The 25,821-nt window shown below is 39.2% G+C and overlaps 1 protein-coding gene across 1 annotated transcript in view; it reads left to right on the top strand.

Annotated features, from left to right (window-relative positions):
• The window catches only part of LOC139721374 (von Willebrand factor D and EGF domain-containing protein-like), a 140,239-nt gene that overhangs the window by 26,493 nt on the left and 87,925 nt on the right, over positions 1-25,821 (top strand). Inside the window, exons 2-3 of the mRNA XM_071632688.1 lie at positions 16,107-16,270; positions 19,298-19,523. Of these exons, the coding sequence (XP_071488789.1) occupies positions 16,107-16,270; positions 19,298-19,523 (390 nt within the window). The remainder of the gene's footprint in view (positions 1-16,106; positions 16,271-19,297; positions 19,524-25,821) is intronic.

The raw sequence follows: 25,821 nt of genomic DNA on the forward strand, positions 1-25,821 counted from the left end.
TTCTTTTTGGAAGATGGATCTAGTTATGGTGTTACATGAGGTGAGGTGAGAGAAAGAAAAGGGGAACCGATTAAAATTCCTTCCAAGAAACATAAAACAAGTTTAACAATCTTGGAATGGTAGGGGGAAACACATGAGAGCACTGAATAATGGTTGTAGTTCAACAATATGAAAAAAAGGTCGTTGTATTAACTTTCCCTTCGCAAAGTTGAATTTAAAGAGTACTAAAGCCTAATCCTATTAAATCAACCATACACTGCTTCAAGGGGGTTCCGCCTTTAATGTGCAATATACCATGAGGTCAAACTGGGATGACAAGCTATCGTGATAGGCCCTACTCGCAAAGAGGGACGACATCTATTTTTTCTGCGACTCTGCAATTTCCGGGAAAAAATAATGTACTCTCAAAGCTACGAAGCAACTTCTTGCCCGAATATCGCTCCTGGGGTTAACCGGACATTTCAAAGCTCGCTGTGCCTGGTCGGTTGGGTCACTGTTGGACACCTCCCGGTACTTTGCTGCGTCATGTTGCCCAATGTAAAAAGGCGCATTAATGAGGCCCACATTCCCTTAGGCGTGCTCCGCCCTAACTGCCGCTACATTAAAACCACCTTCCAACTGTTTTTGTTCCTTTTTTCCTTTTTTTTTTACCTTGTGCGAGTCTCGAGTTATCAATAGCTCTCAGGAACCTAGGATTGTTAATAGCAGGAAATTATCTATTAGAATGAAATGGCATGTTACAAGACAGAATCGCATGCCTTTGCGATTACGAACTGACGTCGGGTATCGTGTCGGAGCGAGAGAGGGAGAGGAGAGAGATGGGAAGAATATGGCAGAATTTAAATGATACTAGAGGATAACTGTCAGAATTTTCGCATAGTCACGCCTGTTTACGTCCTTGTTTTGATAATATACAGCTGAAGCATTACAGTATTGACTGCTGAAACATATCAGGGAAAACAAAGGAGCTAACATTTGAAACAAAATGAGCCTATTAGAGCTGCTGTGTGTGGCCCGTAGCAGTTGTGAAATCATCTTCAGATTTCAAGCGGTATAATGAATAGGCCTATTCGCTTTAGATGATAATTATTTTTTTTTTCATTTCCTGGACTATGTACTATGAATGAACAAATTAGGTTGATCATAATTTTTTTATTGGTGCCTTCACTGTCATTTGGAATTTGATAACTACCTTCATTTAAATTTCCCCCAATGAAACCGATACATTTAAACCAAGAACAGTCGAAACATTTCAAATTTTCAGAGTGGAAGTAGGCCTATCTTCTTCTCTCTCTTTTTTTTTTTTTTGGTTGTTGTTTTTAAGGCGTTATGCGCATCAACATTGTTTACTCTCTACTCAAGATGTCTAAAGTCACTATGTATCAAATTGTTTACAGACGTGGTTTTACACGGGTATATCAAAATCTAGTTCTCTTATCTTGATTACCAAGATATCATACATTTTTTTTATTATTTTTTTTTAAAGTAAGACTAAAAGATAGGAAAAAATACAAGTGGGACTGGAAGGAAGGCTACGCGACTTCGGCAAATGCCATCAGAAGAGAGCTGATCAGTGTCAACTGCGATTCGGTTTTGATCGATGTACTACAATAAAAGCCGTGATAGCGCATACCGCGAATCGTTCAGGGTTTAGACTTGTTTTTCATCCGCGTCGTCTCCGTTCGGCGGCCTCAATATGACGAGGGGCGTGTCGGGATATGGACACGGCTATGAAAATCGTTTCGACGGACTCGTCGTTGACGAAAGAGCAGACTTCTCTGGCGATGTGGGTGTCGACCTCCTTTAATATTACTCCCGCTTGCATTAACTCGGTCATTGCCGCTGACACTATTGTACGTACTAGTATCTCATTACGCGGCATAATAAGTCAAAGGAATCGAAAAATCATTGGTTTTGATAGGGTTAAGTGAAACCGCAGAGTTCAGCTCCAGGAGTACTCATCGAGGTTCACATCCACTTGTATGGTATACGGGCATGGACAACAATTCCTTTCATGTACAATCATGCACTGCAGGGGCATCCCAAATATTTTAGAATCTGTAATTTGCCATTTTTTTTTTTTGTTTTCTCTTTTAATTCAGATACCGGAGGTCTCACCTTACGATTTGGATTTTATCCGATGCCGATCCTGCTTAAAGGACAAGTTCATCTTCATAGACATGTGGGTTGAGTGAATGCAGCAATGTTTGTAGAACACATCAGTAAAAGTTAGGGGGAAATCGAACAATCAGTTCAAAAGTTATTAATTTTTAAAGTTTCTGCTCAGTCACGGCTGGATGAAAAGACTACTATAGCGTGTGATGTCACATGAGTACAACGATATAAAGAAAGAATAAAGAAAATTCAACATATTTCCATTTTTCTCGCATAACAAAAGAACACTCGACTTCTCTCTTTCAGAAGGCAGGGGGAATAATATTACCCATAACATACGTCAGTAGCAAGTCGAAGAAATGTGCACTTTATTCAAAAAGTAAAGTTTTGTGAAATTCTCTTTTTATTTTCCTTGTATACAATTTAGTTGTACGCATGTGACATCATGCACTGTAGTAGTCTCCTCTGCCAGCAGTGGCTGCGCAGATACTTAAAATATTTGTAACTTTTTAACGGATTGTCCAATTTTCCTCAAACTTTCACTGATGTGTTCTGCTAATATTGCTGCATTCTCTCAATCCTTATGTATATGAAGGTGGACTTTTCCTTTAAACACAGGACTAGTGAATGTTAACAGGGGGGTGAGCTCGTCTCACCTCCCTAATGCTAAGCAGTATCATGGAGCTATAAAACCATTATTTGTAGCCTCAATACAGACTATTGCTTTAATAGCGTTGTGTACAAAGGGATGGATAAATATTCTAATTAGATGTAGCTACTATCATGGGTACAACATGCAGAGACCGCAGTGGCAGTGATGATTATAGTAACAGCAATAGTAATGATAATAGTAATGATAGTGGTAGTATAGTAGTAGTAGTGGTAGTAATGATGATGATGATAATAATAATAAAAATAATAGCAATAATAGTATCGATAATAATACTTCTCCTTCCGTTTTCCTTTTTAATAATGTTACTAGTATAAAATGAAGGGTAAATACTGGCTCTGTCAATCCAATCATCCCAGTCCAGTTTCATGAAATAGAACGATAAAATGCAATTGCAAAAGGAGTGAAATGTGATTGCTTCGATAAACCATGCTTGCCGAGAAGGTAAGCATTAGATTTGTAATAAAGTTATATTGAGGAATAACAATTAATGATTGACAATAATAACAGAGACACTATTATTATTATTACTACTCCCACTATTACTATTACTATCACTATTACAATTACTATCACTATCACTATCACTATCACTATCACTATTACTACTACTACTACTACTACTATTACTATTACTATTACTGTTAGTATTACTGCTACTACTACTGTTGCGATTTCAAATGATTATAGAGATAATGATAATAATGATCGATGGAAACCCGATAGGTCCCTAAGCCCAATGCCCACTGTGCGACCTGAGCCTGCGAGCTGGTAGCGAGCTGGTACGCGCTGTATGGGGCGCCAGGTGTCGCATGGCCTATTTCGTTATGAAATCAGTCATTTCATTACGAATTTACAGCTCGCACCAGCTCGCCACCAGCTCGCAGGCTCAGGTCGCACAGTGGGCATCGATCCTTAACTGGGCGGGGCATTCGAGCACCGATGGCAATGTAGGCCTACAGCGGTGTGCAGGTGTTAAGCGTATATTGATTCGTCATGTTTCGGCGGGAAATTGATCAAACGCGGACACCTTCCATTAACCTCATCTGATCCCATTTTGCTCGGCTCCTTTCAAACCGCTTAAGAAGTTTCCTTGCCTAGAAAAGAAGCTGGTAAACTTGATACTGAGAGGAAGTAGGTCGCACGTCAAAGCGCCATGAAATATGCACTAGTCAAATCTAGACATTGGGTTTTGTTTACCGCGTCGCTCCCTGGCGTTTTATATACCCGGTGCGCCTCGAAAAAAAAAAAAATGTGCCGCGTGAAATTCGAGCCAAAATGTATTTACCGCCCTCCTTTGCGCAGCGTAAATATACGATGCGTCAAAATGTTACAGATCCGCATTCCTTTCCTTTCCTGTCCTGTTGATATCGTTCATACATGCCGCCATTATTATATTTGCTTGTAGCTGTCATTACACTTGGCATGACTGGGTCAGCCTGTTAAGAATGTCCCCGCCGTGTAAGGTCGCTGACCCCTTGTAGGGACAACTGCGACCTTCGCTGTGTGATGATGCGTGGGGCGTCCTTCGGAATGTCGGATTTCAATTTTTCCTGTGTTTATTTCGTTTTTCTTCTTTTTCTTTATAACAAAGGGCTCTTCCTCGTCCAAATAGTCATCGACACTTCGCGTTCAAATCTAAAACAATACTAGTATTCCATATCATACCTAGGACAAACTAGAGGTACAGACATAACAGTGCAAATACGACCAAGAGGGAAATAAAACAAAGAGTGGTTCACCTCACATCGCGAAAGATGAGGTCGCAAAGTACGACGTCGCTTGAGGGGGAGTAAGTTTGCGCCTGTGCCCAGCTTGTCAAAGAGTTGGCGAGATTATGATTACATTGGAATAGTGTGTGGTCGTCTGTCAGTAGTGTTTCTCCATGACACTTTTCAGAGAAGTTCCTCTTTCTCTGTTTTCGTTTCTTCCATTGTTCGTTTCTATAATACTATACATAATGTATGATGTATATATATATATATATATATATATATATATATATATATATATATATATATATATATTATTTGTGTGTTTGTGATTATGAGAGAGTGTGTGTTCGAAGATGATCATATCACCCGTCAAGTTATGAAACATAGATCGACAGAAGCCACCCACTGTGACTGGTATAATCTTTCTAGAGGATGAAACAGGAAAAAAAAAAGTTTCCAAACTTTGTGGACCAGAGTCTTTTGTGCTTTCCTTTGTATCTCTCTCGAGTGGTTGCTCCAAATTAACATGGGATGTCAACTCCCCGCCATCACGGACATGCTTTATCGTGGGAATCATAATCATTATAGGAATATTGTTGACACATAGCAGCTGTGAGATCGTGTTTTCACTCTCTCCTCTGCCCAAGAATAATTATCCTTTTCCCTCTCCTCTCTTTTCCTTTTTTCCTCCCTTTCTGCCTCTACTCAAAAATGTGATGATCGTTTGCGTAGTATTTGAAGGCTCAGCCCGAGCTGGGTTAGGGGCCTGTTGATTTTAAATCTTGAGATTAATTGAATTTAAAATCTTGGAAACTTACCCGCACCCTTCGTATCTCCTGAGATTCATCTTGCAAAGTTCATCATAATAAGAAAACAGTAACACAAGGAGATTGTTTGTTTGCATGTGCAAACGCCCATGTTGTTACACTGTCACGAATTAAAAACTCACCAGCATTGAATACATTTAGATTGAATTAAGAATTTAAATGTATGTTAACTGATTTAAAAACAAATTGGAAAAGATAAACAGCATGCTGCCACAGCGTCTTTATCATCTTGAGTTGAGGCAGGAAGGAAATGTACACTTGATGAAGGTAAAAAACTAAATTTGTTCTCGGAAACGCCAGTTGAACTTTGGGGTAGTCATGACCGGTTCTTGTTCAACCTTGAGACCATGCGTATCTATTTCGTGTACATCTTTGATACCCTTTAGAATTGAATGATTTTACTCTCCGACAACATCCTTTTTTGAAATTTGGACTGAAATTGTCATGTGACACTTACATTCTGATTGAGACAATGTTTTGCCACTTGGCTCCGGGCACCGAAATGGAAATCTCTTTTTAAATGTCACGTGTGTTTGTCATTCAGTCCTCAGAGACACGGTATTTCCCGCCAAATGCACGTAGGCCAAGATTAGGCGCGATTTGCTTCACGTTGCCATGGCCACGGACGAATGTTCCGCAACGATGGCGAGAATGATCATGATCTTGGTTGAAAATGGCTCGCACAACGTGGGAGAAGCGGGATGGGAAGAGTGACTATGCTGCGATGTGTCGGTACTGTGCGTGTAGGACGGCATGTGTGCACGCGCCTGTGACTTACAGTATAATGTGTGATCGAGTCTGTCTGTCTGTATGTGTGTCACTGCAATCTCCATATCATTATCAAGCATCGACCGATTGTGGTTAACTGCGTAACAAACTGTGGACAGCAATAAACCAACTTCAATACTGACCGTTACTTGTTTTATAATAATTATGCACATTTTGTTATATATTTATTCATATTTGCACACACACACACACACACACACACACACATACCCTTGCTGTCTGTCTGTCTGTCTGGCCCTCCCTCTCTATTTATTTTTCTTTCTCTCTAATTATATTTCACCTGCCATCAAATCAGGTGTTCATCTCGAATGTCTTTGTGATTGCAGCTGACGGACGCGCGATGGCGAATTGTCCTGACGAACCCCCAGCAGCGTTGCGTGCTCACATCGAGTAGCCAAAAAAGCACCTGTCCCTCTGATCGTGACGGTTCAGACGTCACGTGACCCACATGTTCTGTGACGCTTTACTACCTCAAGTGACACGCATTCTCGGGTCATTGAGTTCACACAGTGTACCACTGTTTTGTTTGTATTTGGTTTTGTTTTCTTGTTTTTGTTTTTTGTTATTTGTTTAATGCATTCTCCCCCAGAAAACTATCATCAGCTGAATGACCGAACTTGTGTTTTATTTGTTTGTTTGTTTCTGTACGTGTTGTACCCAGTTTATAGTTAAAGACCTTTCCAATATAAAATGCCTTGTATCTCCGTGCTTGTAACATGATCATGAGGGGGGGGGGGGGGAGAAAGAGGGAGAGAGAGAGATAGAGAGATGATGGGGGGGGGGACGCAATAATTATTTTAGCTCCATACTCAGTATTTAGGAGGAACATTAAATTGATAAGTAGAATCCAAATTTAATTATCTGGAGAAAAAAAAAAGGAAGTGACTATAAGCAACAGTCGCGTGAAATTAGCGTGCAAAGTAATATTTTGCAGTGTTTGGATGTAGATGACTATTCGATTCCCCAAAAAAGGGAGGAAAAATCAGCCGCTTTCATGACGATCGCTTCACTTCCAAAGATTTTTTTTCCATGATTCTCTTTATGTTTGGGTGGGACGTAATGGTGAACGGGGAAGGGGAGTGTCAGATTGGGGTGCAGTAAAACACGCTGAAACTGGACGGGGGATCCCCTCGGAACCCAATTAGCTACCTCTTGCTCCTTCGACAAACGAATTGTATTTTTCATGAGAACACTCTTGTTCCGTCATGAACACTCGGCGGGTTGGAGTATGAAATTAAACTCGTGTAGTACCTCCTTGATTTAAGATGGTACATTTATTTTCTTATGGTTTCACGTGGGAAACGAAGAATCACACCGTTTGGATAGTGTATATCCTTCTTTTCAATCGGAATTTTATGTGCTGTATATGTTTCAAGAATTGCGCGTTTTCAATACAGTTCAAACTTTATTTTCACTTTTTTCAACTCAGATTCGACGACACTATCATGTTATCTTAATGATGTCTTCACATTTTTTTTTTACTGTTTATAGTATGTGATTTGGCAAATACGTGTAGTTAATTTCTGGTATTGTGAAATAATTGTTAGATATCTATATCTATATACATCTCTATCTCTATCTATAAACACAGTTGGCTCTGTAATATATCTGCGTGCTTCGAAATACTTGAAAAAGTAAAAAAAAGTACAAAAAGTGCACTTCAATTCACGTATCTATGTCCCCTCACATCAGCTGTCTTGTTAACTCGGCCAATACTTAAAATATTCTTCATTTGGTTTTCTTATTTTCCGTTTGCTTTGTTCGTTTGTTTGGTTGTTTATATTTAAAGGGTAGTCACTATTCTGATGTGTAATGCATAGTTTAGTAAGCCTGAGGACCCACTACCACCCTGATTGCAAACTTTGACAATTACCTTGACCTCTAACATGTCTAAAGACACGTTATAATAGCATAATAACAACCGACACCCTGATTACAACCCTTTACAATGGCCAATTTGTCATGGTGTGAAAGGTTGATACTTCGGACCAATGTTTTGAACATTTCGATCTTTGGAGCGTTACTGCATCACGTTTGTAACGACACAATGCTTGTAGCCGCATACACCTCCGCGGTATGAAGTCATGTCGTCACACCTATCTTCCCCACTTGACAAAACTTTTGTTCCAGTGAGATATAACGACAGAGCGAGAGAGAGATCGCTGACCCCAATCACGCCTGTTGATGTCTTCCGTAATTGCCAATTTTCCTTTGCATCAGCTGTTCACCCGTCACGAATGTGGCATCGGTGGTCGAGCACGGATCCAGTCCAAACACAAATCTGACAGCTCACAAACTTAAAAGGCATAATTTATCATTTGCAGATGAAACAAAAACCCAGCTTTAGTGCTTCAAAATAGTTCTAAACTGTGAGTTAGGGATAGAAACAACCAGTGTAAAAATTTGAACTAGTATAGTCGATGTTACGTATTGTTAGATATACAAAATGTGAACAATATTTATGATAAAAATGATTCCAGACTAAACCGTGTACATTTATGGTTTAATGAGAAAAAAAAGTGATTTCTGCTTATATTTTAGGCTTTACTGCAAAAATTTCATATGGTAGGATGTTTTGTGATACACCGGACAGTCACATATGCATCAAAATGTATATTTTGAACTTTTTTTTTTAATCACTGCTCCCAAAGGTAAAAGGACCTTTAATGTAAAACGTTGTCTGTCACGGTACTTTTTATTTCCACAAGCAATCAGTTGGCTGCGTCGTGCAAGTGATCTGAAATATTTACAATTTCTTCACAATACTAGTTTGGGGGGTTTTGTCGCTGAGGGACATTTGTTTGTTTTTGTGTTTGTTTTTTGGTTTTGTTCTCATGTTGAGCCACGAATGGGAAGCAGTTATGTTTCAACCCCTCCCCCCCCCCCCCCTCCATCCAACATTGAGTGCATTGAAAACGGGCGTTGCCAAGAAATGAGTTCCCACTTGCATGGTTCCGTAAGTCTGTATGTCCTTGTGATCTGTATCCGGAGAGTTAAATCGACCGGTTCGCCGCGTCTTCTCCGCGCGTCGCCATTCCGTCAGCTTCGCTTCGCGTGCTCACTGGCTGACTCCAAGTGGTGATTTTTCCTTTTATCCACGTCCCAGACACCGTGGAGAGAGCATGGTGCATTTATTGTTGTGGTCCCTTAAATTCGACCTTCAAGTCCTCGTGTTAATGTCCTTATTTTGCTAATAATTAAAGGATTTCTATATATTGTCACTTTTCTCCCTCAAAACTAACGTTTCACGAGTAAAGGAGAGGAAGAGAGGGAGAAAGAGGGGATAGGGAGGGGTGTATGATAATGTGCTCATTGAGGAGAAATAAGAAGGTTCAACCATGTCTCACTAGTAAACGCACTTTCTCTGACTGTTCATTTCGATCACCTCGCCCTACCGAGTAAACTTTTGAACTCGCGTGCCGTTCCTTTACAGTGGTAACTATTGAGGAAGGTGCCATGCTGGTTCGGGCGTGACTCCCTGGCGAATGCCTTCATTGAAAGGCCACGCTTGTGATAAAAGTGAAATGGACTCTGTGATTGACAGTGGGATCGAATTATCGTAGAGTTATAGCATGTTATCTTTTATCATAACCTGTAACAGTGACTGAGTTGATACACGTGGTATACACTTCCAAATTCCGCGGCTTTTGAGAGATCACGGGAATGCAGCTGTATCTCGCTATGATGAAAAATGCATATTCAACAAAAGCCTTTTGGAGTCCAAACACAATCGCTTTAAACTTCATTGAACTACAATTTGCATTATACATAGTAGGTCTATAATGAATATTGAATATATCACCTCATATTTTTGGAACACTTTTACATTTCATTTCAATTCGCTTATACTTTATTTCCATCAAACAAAAGGTGATGAATAATACAAAGTATCATTGGGCAAATATTGCTGAACAATATTTGTAAGAAATAAAAGTCATAAGATATAATGCAAAATGTATATACGTGTGAATGGAAAGGGAAAACTCATGCTTTGAAGTGAGTGGTGACAAATAGAACGGCAATACATTTACATGATAATGTTGTATATAATTGTCATGTATGATTTTCTTAACTTTAGTTTCAATCCCTTTCAATGCAATAATACTTTATATACGTAAAAACGGTTATGCATAACACAAATTATACATTTGACAAATTATATTGTTTGACAAATAGAAGAAGGACAAATCATAGGGTATAATTACATAACAAAAGTATACGAGTGAATGACAAATGCATACTTTGCAATTGTAAAAAATTGTTTTACTTTGCGGGATGTTGAGAAAGAAAATGGAACGTATTGCGTCACAACCCAGAAAAATCTGAATGTATACAGGTATCATACCAGTCTTTCTCGAAGGCCCTCTCGTTTTAGTACAACTGAATGAGAAGCAAGCAGGTATTCGTCTCACAAGACGGGAGTCGAGCCGCCAGAGAGAGAAACCAAGGGGGAATCCTGGGGATGCTATAGTTGTTCCGCTCTCTTCGCTCATAAACGCTCCTGACAAAAGCTGAAGGGTCTTTGAAAAAGACTACTTAGCACTTTTAATCTTAAACCTTACTATTCGATAATACTTTATGCTATGTTATACCTATCGTTTGGTTTTGATACAGCGTATCAATTTCTTTATTTATTTGTGGATTCAGTTTGCTTAGTTGTATTTTTTTTTTCAAGATAGTAAAGGAGAAAAATAGATAAGGAATGACTAGGGATTGTGATGATGGTTGTTTGAGAAGTGCTAATGGCGGGGGAATCGGGTGCAGAAGAAAATGACAACAGACTGTGGCAACGCGAAACATTATGGCCGCAGGGAGATGGTGATGTAGGCCTATATAGGTGATTGACCGGTCACATAGTCAGGATAAACATGATACACGTATAGGTGCCTACACTGCACATGATGAGAGTCTGTTTTTGTTTTTGTTTTTGTTTTTTGTCATTTTCCACATGTCACATTATTCACAGCATATGATATTAGACATCTTCGAGATATGGTTGGAGGACATTAGTTGCATGATAATCTCTGTGTATATGTCATTCCACTTGTTGTTCTAACTGTTTCCTGAATTTGTTGATGAGGTATATGTTTAGTATATTAAAATACACATGCGCTCGTGAGTTTGAAGATTTTTCTAATAAGTCATTCGTCATCCCATTTTGTTCACTTCCACTCTGGATTCAATTTATAATCTTTTCATCAAGGTATAATTCATTCATGTATATTTTTATCTTATAGCCAGGTTTTTGGAGTTAGGGTCACATGGGTTGGGACCACGTCTGAGTTACGTAAGGCTGTGACCATTTTAAGAGGCTTGAATCGATTAACACACCTATACAAACAAACAAACAAACAAACAAAAGGACCACTATAGTATTCATCATCATTAAAGATTTACCGACCATAAATTATTTTACTGACATCGGAAGATCCTGTTATCAGCGAGATTCCGTTTGACGGGGTGCTTTGAGATTAATTACCGGAAACACTGTTATCGATACACACACATTTTGAATTTTGTTTATTTGTGCTTTTGTTTATGCCTTTGGGAAATACTGTTGTAGTACGGAAATGCATTTGTTTGCCACAATGGGTTGTATTTCCCATGGGATGCATTAGAATAATGGGAAGATGTATAAATCATTAAAAAAAAAAATCGCACGTGTTATACCCAAATTTGATGACACACAACCCGCGTCAAATGAATAGCAATTTATTATTTGTTGTTGTTTTTTTTTTCGTGCGAACAGGTTCCCCTGTCCACAGGAAACCGTATTCCCAACATGTAGGCCTACAAAATGTTGATTGTCACGCAAGAAAAAGGGCTCACCGGGGTGAAATATGGTGTACAGGATGAAGAACAGAGTGAAAGCATGTACATCATCATCTTTTTTTTTTTTATTTCGTTCATCTTTCCATCAAAATGTATGTGACCATGTATATTACACAATTAGTGCATACATTATTGCATTTTATGGTGCTCAACTATGTAATCACAGATAATCCAGACGGAAATGCAATACCACTCCATACACATCGACTGTATTATGGAAGAGGTGTCATCAAGGCGGGAGTTGTCCTTTATATCCTATATAGGCCCTACATAGTTTGTAGCGAGCAGTGATATAATAATTATTACCATATTGCCCATATTGCTATATTGGTATTGTTTTATGCGTGCAGATGACGTAATGTTGCCCTTACCTCACAAAGTAACAAACATGGAAAGAAAGTTCCCAACAAACATCAATGGTTTAACTGCACATAGAATATTGTACGTTCATCGATGTGAGATTGATATGATATTTTGAGAGATGAGCAAAGTTGAATCGTTTAATCATCGTAAACCGGGATCTCTTTAAAAGCAGGTCTCCCGGAAAAGAACTGTAAATCATTAAATATCGCCCCTTGGAATTAAGTATATGAGACGATTATTATGTAGACCCCAAACTATAGGCCTACTAGATGACATGAAATCGTATTGCAACCCTTCACTAGTTTCACTAAATTCGATCTCTACTGAGTCTATGTACGGGTTGTGAAAGAATCCTCCTGCCTTTTGGGGAAAGAGCGCGGCATTGAACGAAAGAGTGCGACCCTGAGAGGCGGAAAGCACTCGGAAGTCAATATTGGAATCACGTCCATGGGAACTCATTGCACGCCAGGTTTAATGGATTAATTTAAAGGCGGAATCAGCATTTTTTCTTCTTTCAAGGAGAAAACATCCGGGTTACTCGTTCATCTCAACACACACGAGCGTGACCTCGTTCATTAAAGGTGTATTGAAACTCTTATTGTTGATGATTAAAGGGGATAGATGCGAGTATGACAAAAAAAAAGTTTATAAAGCAAATCTTCTTTCATTTTGTCACACATTAGTAGCATTTTATCAATAGCCTATTATTGCCACTAACTGAATGGGAAGCAAATAGAGCAGACTACGTTACCTTCTCTAAGACCTTGTTTAATTTGATTAAGACATCGAATACCATGTTGCAGGACTGACTGATATTTCTTATTATATCCCTCATGTAAAGCTTCTTGCCATAGGATTGTACAGAGCACGAACATGGTGTAGTTTTACTAGCTAGCTACGAGCAGCTGGAGGCGGTGCAATTGGTTACTAGCCAGCGTGATATAGTACTTTTGGGAATCCACGATTTGCACCCAATCGTGATCGTGTGATCGATATCTACATTTCTCACTTAAGAATGTACGCAGTGCGCGTAGTAGCGATACTTTTGAGCGACAGTCCTGTGGCTTGTAGCTAGCTAGCTAGCGCTAAGAGAGCGCGCGGTGTGATGTGCGACAGCATTACAGAAATCTGTGTGGTGCGATGGCGTGGGTACCGGTCGGTGTGTAACGTGTGGACGTGTGATACGTGATCAATGCATTCAGCTCAATTGACAAAGTGACTGCTTCCAGTAACGGAAGAATGATCGCAGGAGGACATATCAGGTACGAATTAGGAATAAACTAAAACCGATTTTGAAGATGATCTGGGTAACGAAGCCGCTTTAGGCCTACTTCTAACGTAGTCCTGGACCTCCTCGATCTTTCGGAGTTTTGCACGCTGTAGTGTAGCTCGTGTGTAGGAATCAACAACAGCGCAGCGGTGTCGTTCGCTACGCGCTGCACGCACTGCTGCTGCACTGCTACAGCCTAACGTTAGATTTATCGTTCACGAAACCTGCACACTTTTCCAAAAGGGAACCGTCATTACTCTAGTAAAATGCTCGAGAGGGATATAAAACAAATATCGACTGCTTTCTTTCGGGCCATGGTAAAACTATTTGACCTCGGTGATGTCTCAACAGTGCCATGTCCCTCGGCTTCGTCTCGGGACATAGCACTGTTGAGACATCACCTCGGTGCAAATAGTTTTACCATCTCCCTCTGCAGCAGTCGATATTTGTATACTTTCCCAACATGTGTTTCGTTTCGTTCCTTCGTTCCTGCTTTTCAAATCAAAACAAAACATGATTACGTGGTTGTGAAAAACTGAAACAAACATAACCAAATAACAAAGGATCAATACAAAGTGCAGTTTATACTATAGAATGATTATCATAAAATATTTCCATTTGCATAATATAAGTCAAACAGACAGTTATACATTTGATTCAACAAGGAAGCAAGAGACCGTCAGCGTAGGCAGGACTTGACTGGGCTGACGGCCTCATTGGGAATGTAGCTCAGGTTTGCTTGTCACAAAACGACTAGAATTCAACTGGTGTTTTTATTGTTTCACTGTAATAAGCTTCGCTCCATTCAAATGGGAATTCCACCCCAAAATCTGCTTCTTTTAGCTCTCTGTCATAAAATACCAAGGCATGTTACCGTAAAATTCTTTGCGTGCCAATCTTCCCCCTGACTGTCGTAAAGTTACTTATTGTGGCTTTTGTTGAGATTGCCATGAATGTCACCGCGGTTATTTTTATGCTTGTCGAGATTCTAAAAGTAACACTCTCCGTGAGTTTGAGTGAAATTCATTCTTGTCACGATATGATTGCCGTCATGAAGAAGGCATTACCTCATCAATGTTTCTTTCTTTGTGAGAGTTAAAGGCCTTGTCAGATTGTCCAGAATTGTAATTGTTCTTTAAAGGCATATAGGCCCTATTTACTATTTGCAGATGAAACAAAAATCGAGCTTCAGTGCATCAAAGTAGTTTTAAAATGTGAGGTAGTCAATAGAAACAACCCACGTAAAAATGCAGTAAGTACATGTATAATCAGCGTTAAGCATTGTTAAGAATACAAAATGTGAACAATAGTTATGATAGAATTGTTTCTGTAATAAATCGTCTACAGTTATGGTTTATTGAGAAAAAATAGTGATATCTCCTTATGATATTTTTTTTTTTGTATAGTTGGATGCTTTGTAAACGGTTGGATGTTTTGTGATACAGCTGACCTACACATATGCATCAAATGTGATAACTCGATTTTTTTAAATCACTGCTCCCAATGATAAGCAGTACCTTTAGAATATATTTCGTATCGACTTTACTGTTATTTGCCTTTGCGGTTGTGGAGTGAAAATATATGCAATGACAGAAGCGAAGTTGAACCCAGCTGACATTGACAACGGGAAGCGTAACGGAAATTGATTTCCGGGAATATCCCGACTTAATGAGAATTACACCCCTCGGCGAGCTAGGACTTCATAACATTATTAAAAACAGAAAAGGAAAAGACAGTCTGAGGGTGAAAATAATGTATGCATAAACATGATAAAACCCAAAGCTATGTAATGTGAGTCAGCACAAATACAAGCAAGATACATCAAAACATCACATTCTTTTTTTCCCGAAATATTCAGCTGTTACAAACGTACTAGCAAAAAGCACCGTTTGTTTGTTTGTTTGTTTGTTTGTTTGTTTTAAAGGGATCGTATAGTTTTGGTTTAGACCTAATTTCAGATTTCTAACATTTTTTGTGAGATAATGAGAAATCTCTTATGAAATATGAAAGAGCATGTAATTCTATGAGGAATTCAACGTTTATTTGATGAAAATTGGTTTTGAAATGGCTGATATATCAACAAAAAAAAGGGCAATTCTAATAAAGTGTGGGACCCACACGTTATTACGATGGCTTTCTTTTACTTTATTTTTGGATGTTTCAGTCATTCCAAACCCGGTTTTCATCAAATAAACTTTGAATTCCTCTTAAAATGGTATGCTCTGTACTATGTCATAAGTGTTTTGTTGGTATCTCGCAAAAAGTTAAAAGCCCAATTCTCATCTCCACCAATACTGTACCATCCCTTTAAGCGTAACGCCATGTCAGCAATAATGTGAATATCGACATGATGTTCATTATTGTTCACAAAAATCAGAAAGAAATGCCGTGTATTGTTTGTTGTTGGCGGGTTTTCTTAATACCCATCACGACAGACAGCTTACCACCACCAAGACCACGTTTTTCTAACGTACCCTCCACCTCTCCCTCTCTCTCTCTCCCTCTCTCACCTCTCTTCACCTCAGAATGTTCCCCGGAAGAACATCGTATTCTGGACAGTCCCTTCCGGAGCGTGGAGTACGCAGCATCCGCCATGACCACCAAACTGTGCGATAAATCGATAGAGATGGGCTGGTATCGATTCACCATATATGGCAAATCGGCCGAAATGCCGACTGAGTGCGTCAAGGTATCGTTTCTCTGACTCAGACTAATCTTCTTTACATTAGACCGCATTCATTACCCCTTCGCCTCCCCCTTTCCAGACACATGTATGACTCGTCAACACGTTACTCTGCATTGCAGACATTTAAGTTGAAAAAAGAAAACACCTTCAAACTGGAGGGGGTTGTGCTTGGTCTTATTTCGTTTGTATTGCACCATTGTATTCATCATTCTAGTAAACGTATTATAAATATGAGGTATCATGAGTTTTTTTTTTTTTTTTAAATTTACCTGCCCCCTGCATTTCAATGTGTCACTGCCGGCAACCAGGGATAGCCTGGTGGTAATGTCGCTGTTCGGAAAGCAGTACATAACAGGTTCGATTCCCGCTGGTTCCCTTTTTTTCTCCGACATGTCTGTTAAGAATGTAGATCAGCAGTTGCGATCTAACAAATTGCATTTGTAAGATTTGTATTTTCGTTTGATATGACACATATAACGCAGCCTATGTATATGCATACAACCTTGTGAAATATTTGTAGTGAGATGTATCAATAGATTAAGTGTATTTTAGTCTTTGTGTATATTTTTCACAAGATGTTGTCGGTGAGGTTTAAGATTATATTCCTTTATCGTCATGATTCATTGCAAATTTGATACCGCTTTTGCCTGAAATCTGCCTCTCTACTGCTTCATCGATGATCAAACGCGTTCGGTTGTTGTCTTGATAAGCAGGCCAAATGCAGAACTCCAAACTGAAAAACAAGAAACAAAACAAAACAAAACAGAAAAACAGACAAGAGAAAAACACAATTTAGCCAACTGGAGTGGGCCAACAATGCAAACTTGATACTACCCATCCAGGAAAGCCCCTGGCAGTATCAAAAAATATCCAATGATATTTAGGTAAATGTCTCTATCTTCTTGGCCTTCAGATTTACGTCCTTAATTTATCAGCAAACTAGCAATAAATGCCCGATTCGTTTCATTCTTATTGGGTTGTCGAGAAAAACCTGGACCAGATGCGACGGGCGGAAATTGTGAATTTTTACTGATTGCCAAAGGAATTAGTGGCCTCTGAATTAGATTATTCTTGGCATGAAGACGGACTGGTTTCTAAATGTTCTACAAGTATACCACGGGAAATGCGGTACTCCTTGGGGCAGGTTGAATTTCAGTTGCCTTGCGAGAAATTAGCCCAGGAACCTATACAAACCTTATCATGTCGTCAAACATGCGGCACTTTGTGATTGTTTCATATTGTTGTTGTTGTTGTTGCTTTTACATGAGGACACATGATAGGGGAAACGCACCTATAATGAAATCATGTCAGAAGTCGGATCATTTTTCTTATCTTCCACAGATCAGATTGAGAGTTGTCCTTATACGCACGATATATATTCAAGACTATTCGTTACATGCAGAAGTTATATCATGATCTTTTTAAAGTAGACGTGATGTCATAGTATATTTATGGCGAAATGACGTCACAATCTGCTCGTTGATGAAGTATGTATGACGAGTCATCAATTTGTCGTTTAATGCCTGTTTTATACTAAAATGGTAATATTGTACCATCAATACCAGTTCTGTCATCGAGGGTTGTGTCAATCTTCGTCAATAATTTTTGTTCCTCAGTAAAGTTCTGCTCAATTTGTGGTATTTAATGATTAGGCCTACATGCGAATATAAGGTTTTAAAAAATATCCAACTTCCTCTGTAACAAAGCAAAGATAAAAAGTAAATTCATACTGACTGTACACGAAGAGAGGAAGTATCATTGTAACGTTTTAAGAACATAGCGGGCATACAAGAACTATCTTCATTTAAAGCAAAGTTTGGCTAGGAATACGGATGCAAAGTAAAATAATTTTGTTTTTACGTTTTAGCAGCTAAACAGGTGTCTCCGTGATTTGATGTTACAAGTAAACTTACAACTGAAGAGTTTGTTTGCAAAAACCTATAAGTCCATATTTGCCAAATGGAGTTATTTGCGATTAAAGGTCAAGAAAAATAAAGAAAATGATAAGATATTTTTGCTTCTAGTGGCCATAATTCAAAAATGTACCTTTATATGTAGTGACCAATATATCATTTAAAAGGTATTATTTTGTACTTTATGACAGAGACGGTACTTCAAAATTTTCAAAAATGGACTTATCGGTTTTTGCAAACAAACTCTTCAACTCTACTTCAAAGTATTATGATTACAAGAGTTCGATTAAATTTATAAATACAACTTTTTGTGTATCATATGATTATGTTATATAATATTTATAAATGTAATTATTTCATTTAATATATTAATTTCCTGGCCAGTTAGATAATTACGAAATCCTTTTTTTCTTCTTAATTAAGTCATGTCCAGTTGGAAATCAAGTAAGCCAAATGGTAAAACATTATGCTATTCCATCAAGCACATAGTTTTACAGAAACACAGCCTGACGGCTGAATGCTATAGTTTTCATCAGTATCAAACTAGATTAAACAAAGAAATAAAACAAACCATAATATGTTAATGGAAATAGGAGACATCATAGTTGACAGCATTGTCACTCTAGCTATATTTAGGTTAATAATGATTGTGGTCACTAAAGTTATTCTTGAGATCTCAAGATTCTAGCAGTTTCTCATTGTTTAATCCGATATTAGTGAAACTTCTGGCATTGTTTATACCTACTCCTATTCTTCAAAGTCCAATGGAAGATTGAGTGACGATCTGAGAAGCAATCACAAGCTTGACTGCATGTAAATGTTCTGCGTCATGTGAAACCTAAAATCCAAAAATGCTATCTAAGTGTAAGACTGTTTTGCGATGGAAGAGATGCACATTCAAAGAGGCACCCCTACTTAACCCCTCCCCCCATGTGCCTTTGTCGCTCAATTCAATCATTTCCATTCGCATCAACAATGCATGTATTTAAAGTCCAATGCCGATGTTCTCTGCGTAAGATCAACAGTAAGTCTCTGTGCTTTGTGGAAAATCATACTACCTTTTCAACGCTCATATTACCTTCTCAACGCTCACATAATACCCGGTTGTCTCCCCCAGGTTAATCAGTGTGGAACCGAGGCGCCCATTTGGCTGGACACCAAAGGAGACAGCCTACCACCCCCAGGGGAGAGCGCCCGACACTCGGCCTGCGTTTCGTGGACACCGTCGACCACGCAGGCCTGCTGCATATTCACCTTTCCCGTATCCGTCACTAACTGCGGGGACTTCTTCGTCTACTTCCTCCAGCCCGCCCGGGGATGCAACCTGGCCTATTGTGCTAAAAGTGAGTTCCAGACAGTTCAGATCGAAACCAATCAAACGCACAGGAGACAACGTGCGTTCAAAACTTTATTCTAAAGGGCTTTTTACACTTGTAAATTTTTGCTTAGTCCCGTACCAACGGTGGGGCTAAGCCCCCCCCCCCCCCCCCTTAGCCCCACCGTTGGTACGGGACTATCCTTAGCCCACTTTCTGTTTACACTCGTTTTTGCCAAAGTGGGCTAGCCCCACCGATAATCCCATACTATCTGGCCCTACAAAATAGCAGGGTTAGCACCGCAATTGCGGTGCCAAGCAAGTGAGTGTAAACAGAACGAAAAAATAATCCTGGGCTAAGCGACGGAGACGAAGTCCGACCCTCACTGACCAATCAGAAACGAGGTAATCAAGTGCTGCCGGTGCGTGCGTGTACGTGTACAGTACACAGCGTAATCATGAATATTCATGTGGTTTGGAAAGTCCGGGGCTAAGAAATACGAGTGTAAAAAGGTCAGTTTTCTCCTTAGCACCGGACAAGAGATAGTACGGGACTAATTGGCGAGTGTAAAAAGCTGAAAAAATTGGTACGGGACTAACGATAGTCCTGGGTCAGAGAAAGTCCGGGGTTAAGAAACACAAGTGTAAAAGGGGCTTAAGAGAGGGTACAAAGAGAGAGGAGGGGGGGGGGAGGGGAGGGAGAAGGGTGTCTGCTAGATCGATATTCGATGAACTAGGATAACTTCATCAGCTGTATATAGCTTTTCAGTTTTAGCGCGCTGCATAATTTAGATCACCAGAACAAAGTACGTCCTACATTTTACTTGTTTCCAACTGGTAAGGAACTATACATCCCCAGAAGATCTGTGAAATTTCCTGACAACGTCGTGAGGCGCCGAATAGAAACTTTTTTGTTTGGTTGTATTTTTTTATTGTGTATTTTTTTTTTTGTAATGCAGAGGTGAACTTGAACGGAGAAAGTTTGTGCTTACTTGGATAGATAACATTTTGTTTGTGTTGCTGTTCAAAAAATGCTACCCGAATGCAGCCAAAGCGTCCTTCTTTGGCACAATGAGGAAAGAGACAAAGTTCTATAATGTCTCATGCCACATGCATGGCGCGTGGGGAAAATGCGTCATAATACTTTGGCATCACTGCCACATGATAATGTCTTGGAGATTGAGAACATCTGCCCAAACCTTGTCATCGAACATGTCATTGTCTACCTGCTGACACTCGGTAACCCATATTTCGATATTTTTTTGTTTCCCCAGACCAAAGTACAGCAGGAAATCTTTGTAAGGGCAATTTGCTGTCTGCTGTAGATGTTAAAGTCGGGATAGTCATTGGGGCATAATTATATCCTTTTTGCTACCTCGCAATTACTTAACCACTATGACAAGGCCTAAAGAGTCGGTCATGAATAAAATTATATGCATATCGTTACCTTTATTTGCCTGTTGATGGGGGTATTCTGTCAATATTTCATACTTCACACTAAAGATTTTAAAAAAAGTAGATATGACTGCTTTCTACCCAGGATTAATAGATATAAGGATCCTATTCGTATTTGTGCGTGTTTCCTCTTCTATACACTTTTCTCGCATGAAAACAAACAAACAAATAGAACACCTTTGATGTCAGTGGTTGTAGCGTAGCACCATCGACGATATCAATTTGCGACTTGACACGCCGAACTTAAACATCTGCAGCAGTTTTGTACATATTGCACTTAAATTGTACTTTTCCTAATTTAAGCAAGTTCTACAAGTCGCGGTGCGGATACTAAAGGCGTGGAAGTATTTGTCTTTAAAAACAGACAGATATTGATGAACACTTTCCTGGTGCTTGTGTTTGTGGGTATACATGTAGTTGTATGCATTGATATCGATGTTTACTAATGTGTTAAAAGAGGATGGGCGGAAAGTTTTGCGGATGCCAGTGTATCTGTTTTTCGTATTAGTTTATGTTCATGCGCGCTTGAGATAGGGGAAATATGTCTGTGTCTGTGTGCTTGCGAATGTTAGTGGGTGTGTAGTATGTTTGTGAATCCACGTGGGCTGAAAACAGGGAGGTGAGCTGCCACCTCCCTGCCCTGGTGAATCAATGAGGCCGACATGTCTAGCTGTTCTAGGCTACACATTGCAGGTCACCAGACTTTGTATTCAGACGGTATCCCACTCTGCAATGGTGAGAGAGGGTAACGGCCGATGATCACAGTTATAATAGTGCCAGCAGACTGAGTTGGGTTGGGCAAGTTTTCACGCGGTCCCTCCGCTCATTAAAGAGACAATAAGTCGCAGATGTGATTCTGTGACTAATGGTGTGGAAAGCTGAGTCGCGTCATGCTATTTCTCTCACTTGTGTGTGTGTGTGTGTGTGTCCGTCCGTCTGTCTGTCAAGTTTTACTACAACCTGGAGATGACAAAGCTGCCATGACATTGCAGGTTGAGTCCTTTTTACCCACCCTCACGAAAGAGCTCATTTGAGACAAGGTTGAAGGACAATTTGATGATCCATGGGTACAGAAGATTGATTCATTATAGGTTGAGATGCAGAGGGCCTGAATTTATCATTATACTAATTCTTGATTTAACTTGTAATAACGAAACACGTTTGGGTTTAATGGCTGAGTTTCGGTTTGAATCCTTGAAATGAAATGAAGTTTATGATACAACCTACAAAAGAAAAAGAAGACAAAATATTTCAACGCGCGATAGGCAAAAATACAAACACATTAATGCATTAATGGGTCTGTGAAATATGATGATAACACACCCTGGTCACTTACTGCAGCAAAGTTCTTGGTCATTATCCTCTGTCTTCTGCATTGCCAAGTATTGTTTCTTCTAAGAAAATCATAAAACATAATGGTGCCGCAAATGGTTCCAATTTCCTTGACATGGATTTGCTTGAAAGGGTATTAGAACGTGAAGCTTAGGGCTCTGAACATAACTTATTTAACAACGAAGCTTTCGCATGGGCCAGGTTGTTTAAACGCTTTTCAGGCTTGATAATGATGGAAAGCGGTATTTTTAAAAGGTGTCGTATCCTCCTCCTTCGTTGAACTTCAAAGTCATTTTTGTTTGTCGTTCCCGGAAATTTGTGGCATATTTCGGCAACGGGCCTGGTATTCTGTCCCCTGTGCTGTTTTTGTGTGTTCGCCTCGTGTCCGTTATTTTTACATTCTCGCTGTTTGTGTATTCGGAGTGTCTTTGTTGTCTTAGCCGAGTTGACACTGAGCATTTGTTGAGGTCTCATGTCAAATTCAAGTGTGATAGATGGGTACACTGGTCGTGAAATTTACACACAGGGTCAACCGACAGGACCGCAGCATATCATGTAGCCTCCAACGAGGATTTTGGAGGAAAAGTCCTCGAAATAAAGAGTTATACCTCCAAAACGCACGGCAATATACTTTCTCCCGTTGTTTAGACTGAAATATAAATCACACTATCTTACGCTCCATCTTATCTAGTCTAACATGATCTCCTTTAGGTCCTAAGATTAGACTTTTTTGATAGAAGGTCAACCCCCCCCCCCATATTTCCATAGAGTTTGAATTTAATTGAGTTTATGTATTCTGTAAACCCAAAACTAGAGCAATCTGCCCATGATACAGGCGCGAGTAGTAATGCAATTTTTGAAATTTTAGACGTCGTCACTTTCAAATACTCCTCATGCAAGATGCAGAAAACGTAGTTTGACTTGGATCAGTCTTACCGGGGATGAATTGATTTGATTTGATTTTAATTTGATTTACTTATTTTCTGTATGACACATCATTTACACTTCATTCTTCTTTTTTTTCTCCAGCAATATCATCAAAAATAATACATGCATATGATGTAAAGATGGCAAGGATCTTTACATTCGTCGTATAGTAGTTTATTTTCTTTTTATAAACTTCTTTCCCCCTCTGGTTTTGGAATTTCCTTCAGACAGACGGAAGAGGAAAATACTGTTGACGCTAGTTGTCCTTGATATTTCCGCTGTAGGCCCACTTCTTTACAGATTTCAACGACTAATGCTTTCGTTGTAGTGATTAGCATAATAAATAAATATAGGATTTAAATATTATTCAAATCCAATGTAAAACAAAATAATTACAAAGTGGTTGTTTGTTCTCCGCACTTTTATTATGACTTTCTGGATAAAAAAAGAAAGAAACAAGCAAACAAACAAAGCAAAACAAAACCAAAAAACAAAAACTGCCCTAACATATCGCTCCGATACGTATTAACTTTTATTATAACTTAAATTGTTCTATAGGATCATTCAAGGAGGTTGGTTCAATTGAAAGAGTCCCCTGAAATGGTAATGCAAGCATTCTTAATTACAACTTGCAAGAATGGATTAGGTAAGAAATAATGGGATTTCAAAACTTATTTAGCACTCTTACCCTCAATTCTCGATAATACTTTCTAGTCTAACTTACTTGTATTCCTTTTTACACTCTTTTGATTGCTCTTATGCAGTCTTTTGGAACTCAGCAACCTTTTGCTGTCGTATGAGGTTTGGAACAAGAAATGTACCCCATTATCTATACACAAGCTATTCAACTGTACAGCTGCTGTTGCTTGGCTTATATTTTCTTCTTCTTATTTGTTGTTGTTGTTGATGTTGATGTGATTTAATTTAGTTTTTCTCTCGAAAAATTACATCTGCGCCGGTGTAGTAAATGCATGAGCTCACTTAAATGGCTGAAGGCGCCAAAAGCGATAACCTGTTTCCTTCAATGCTTTTACATGGCTCGGCAATCACGCCTGACCATTAAACAGTGAGCATTCTGCAAGTACTGCGTTTGTACAAGTTTTATAATGGGCTAAGCACCATTGAAAGATAAGCGAAGAAAGTAAGTCCTTTGTCAGATCTCACTTGAAACATAAAGAATAATATTCTTCAAGTTATGATTGAAAATATCTTATAGGCCTATATTATTATTCATTTCAACACGACTAAAGTTCATTCGTTTTGCGATAAAACTCTTCAAAATTTGAATTGAACAAAATACTAAAATAAAAACACAATTTAACAAAAGGACAGTTTTTGTCTGTGCTTTGTATACATACAGTAGGCCTATTCAATTTAATTCAATTCATTCAATTCATTTATTCTCATTCTCATTTTCTTCCAACAAAACATAACAGAATAAATCAGTATCATAAGCATACATACATTAGATTGTGCGAAACGATAATTAATTCGGTGCCTTAGCTACAGGTATATACGCCAGGTTGCTGATGTTAGGAAGTGTTTCAGAGAAATATCACTGAGTGCATGTTTTCCTTGAAAGCCTTGTAGATGTCTCTGCTCCCATGTATTATTATTATAAGATTATCCTTCACATCAAGCATGTTAGAAGGACTCGAGAAGAAACGGACATACCTGGTACCATACAGATACAGCAATGTTATTGCGTCCTTTTAGAGGGAAAGCGTAGTTAGTCTCGATCCCTGTCTCTTTGAATATATCAACAGTGTTATTACGGCTACCACAGGACACTGAAGGCCTACTCCTGACAGGCAGACCAGTGACGGGCAAGAAACTTGTGACAGGACAGACTAGACTAATAATATGCAGTGGCATAATATCGAAATCTCGATGTGCCAATCAGATTCTCTGTAGGCTCAACAGGCCGTATATTAACTCGAGGTTACTCACTGTAATGAAAGAATACATTATGTGAGAAGATTAAACTGCTTTTTTGTTCCGTTCAGACATGATTTATTTTGTTCGAACTTCTTTTCAGTTTGAAGAGGATCTGTTATGAATGAATTGGAAGTAGAGCACTGTAAAAGTAACTTAAAGAATGTATGTAGCGTCAATCTAAGGCACTATCAAAATCTTAAAAATCACAGCTACTCGTACACAAACCCACAAAACAAACAAACAAACAAACAAAACGAAACGAAATATGTCGCCTCTGCTTAATAACATTAGGTGTAGGTTTGTGAAACAACTGGACGGAAGACTAGCAGCAGCCCAGCCTGAGCCCACCGCTCGCGGGTCAATGGGGGGTTGGGAGTTCAAGCCCCAATTTCCGGGCTTGTTAGGCGTTCGTCAACAGTGTAATTGGGCTTCGCTTTGTCCCCCACTCTCGGGGACCATTCCCGGGTCCTCCCCGGTGCTTGGCACAAGGACTGCCATGCGCGTGGTTCCTGGAATCCCAGAGATGCTTTAAGAGAAACATCAGCCTATTCTATATAAATAGCAAAACAATCCAACGACAAAAATAACCAATCAATTTGTGTGATATCAAAAAGACAGACCTGCATTAAGCCAAACAAACTATACCTTCTACGGAATTGTCACGCATTTTCCCC

The sequence above is a fragment of the Diadema antillarum genome, unplaced genomic scaffold, assembly GCF_040938485.1.
Source record: "Diadema antillarum isolate AM-2024a unplaced genomic scaffold, OU_Dant_1.0 scf00000142, whole genome shotgun sequence".
Taxonomy (NCBI): domain Eukaryota; kingdom Metazoa; phylum Echinodermata; class Echinoidea; order Diadematoida; family Diadematidae; genus Diadema; species Diadema antillarum.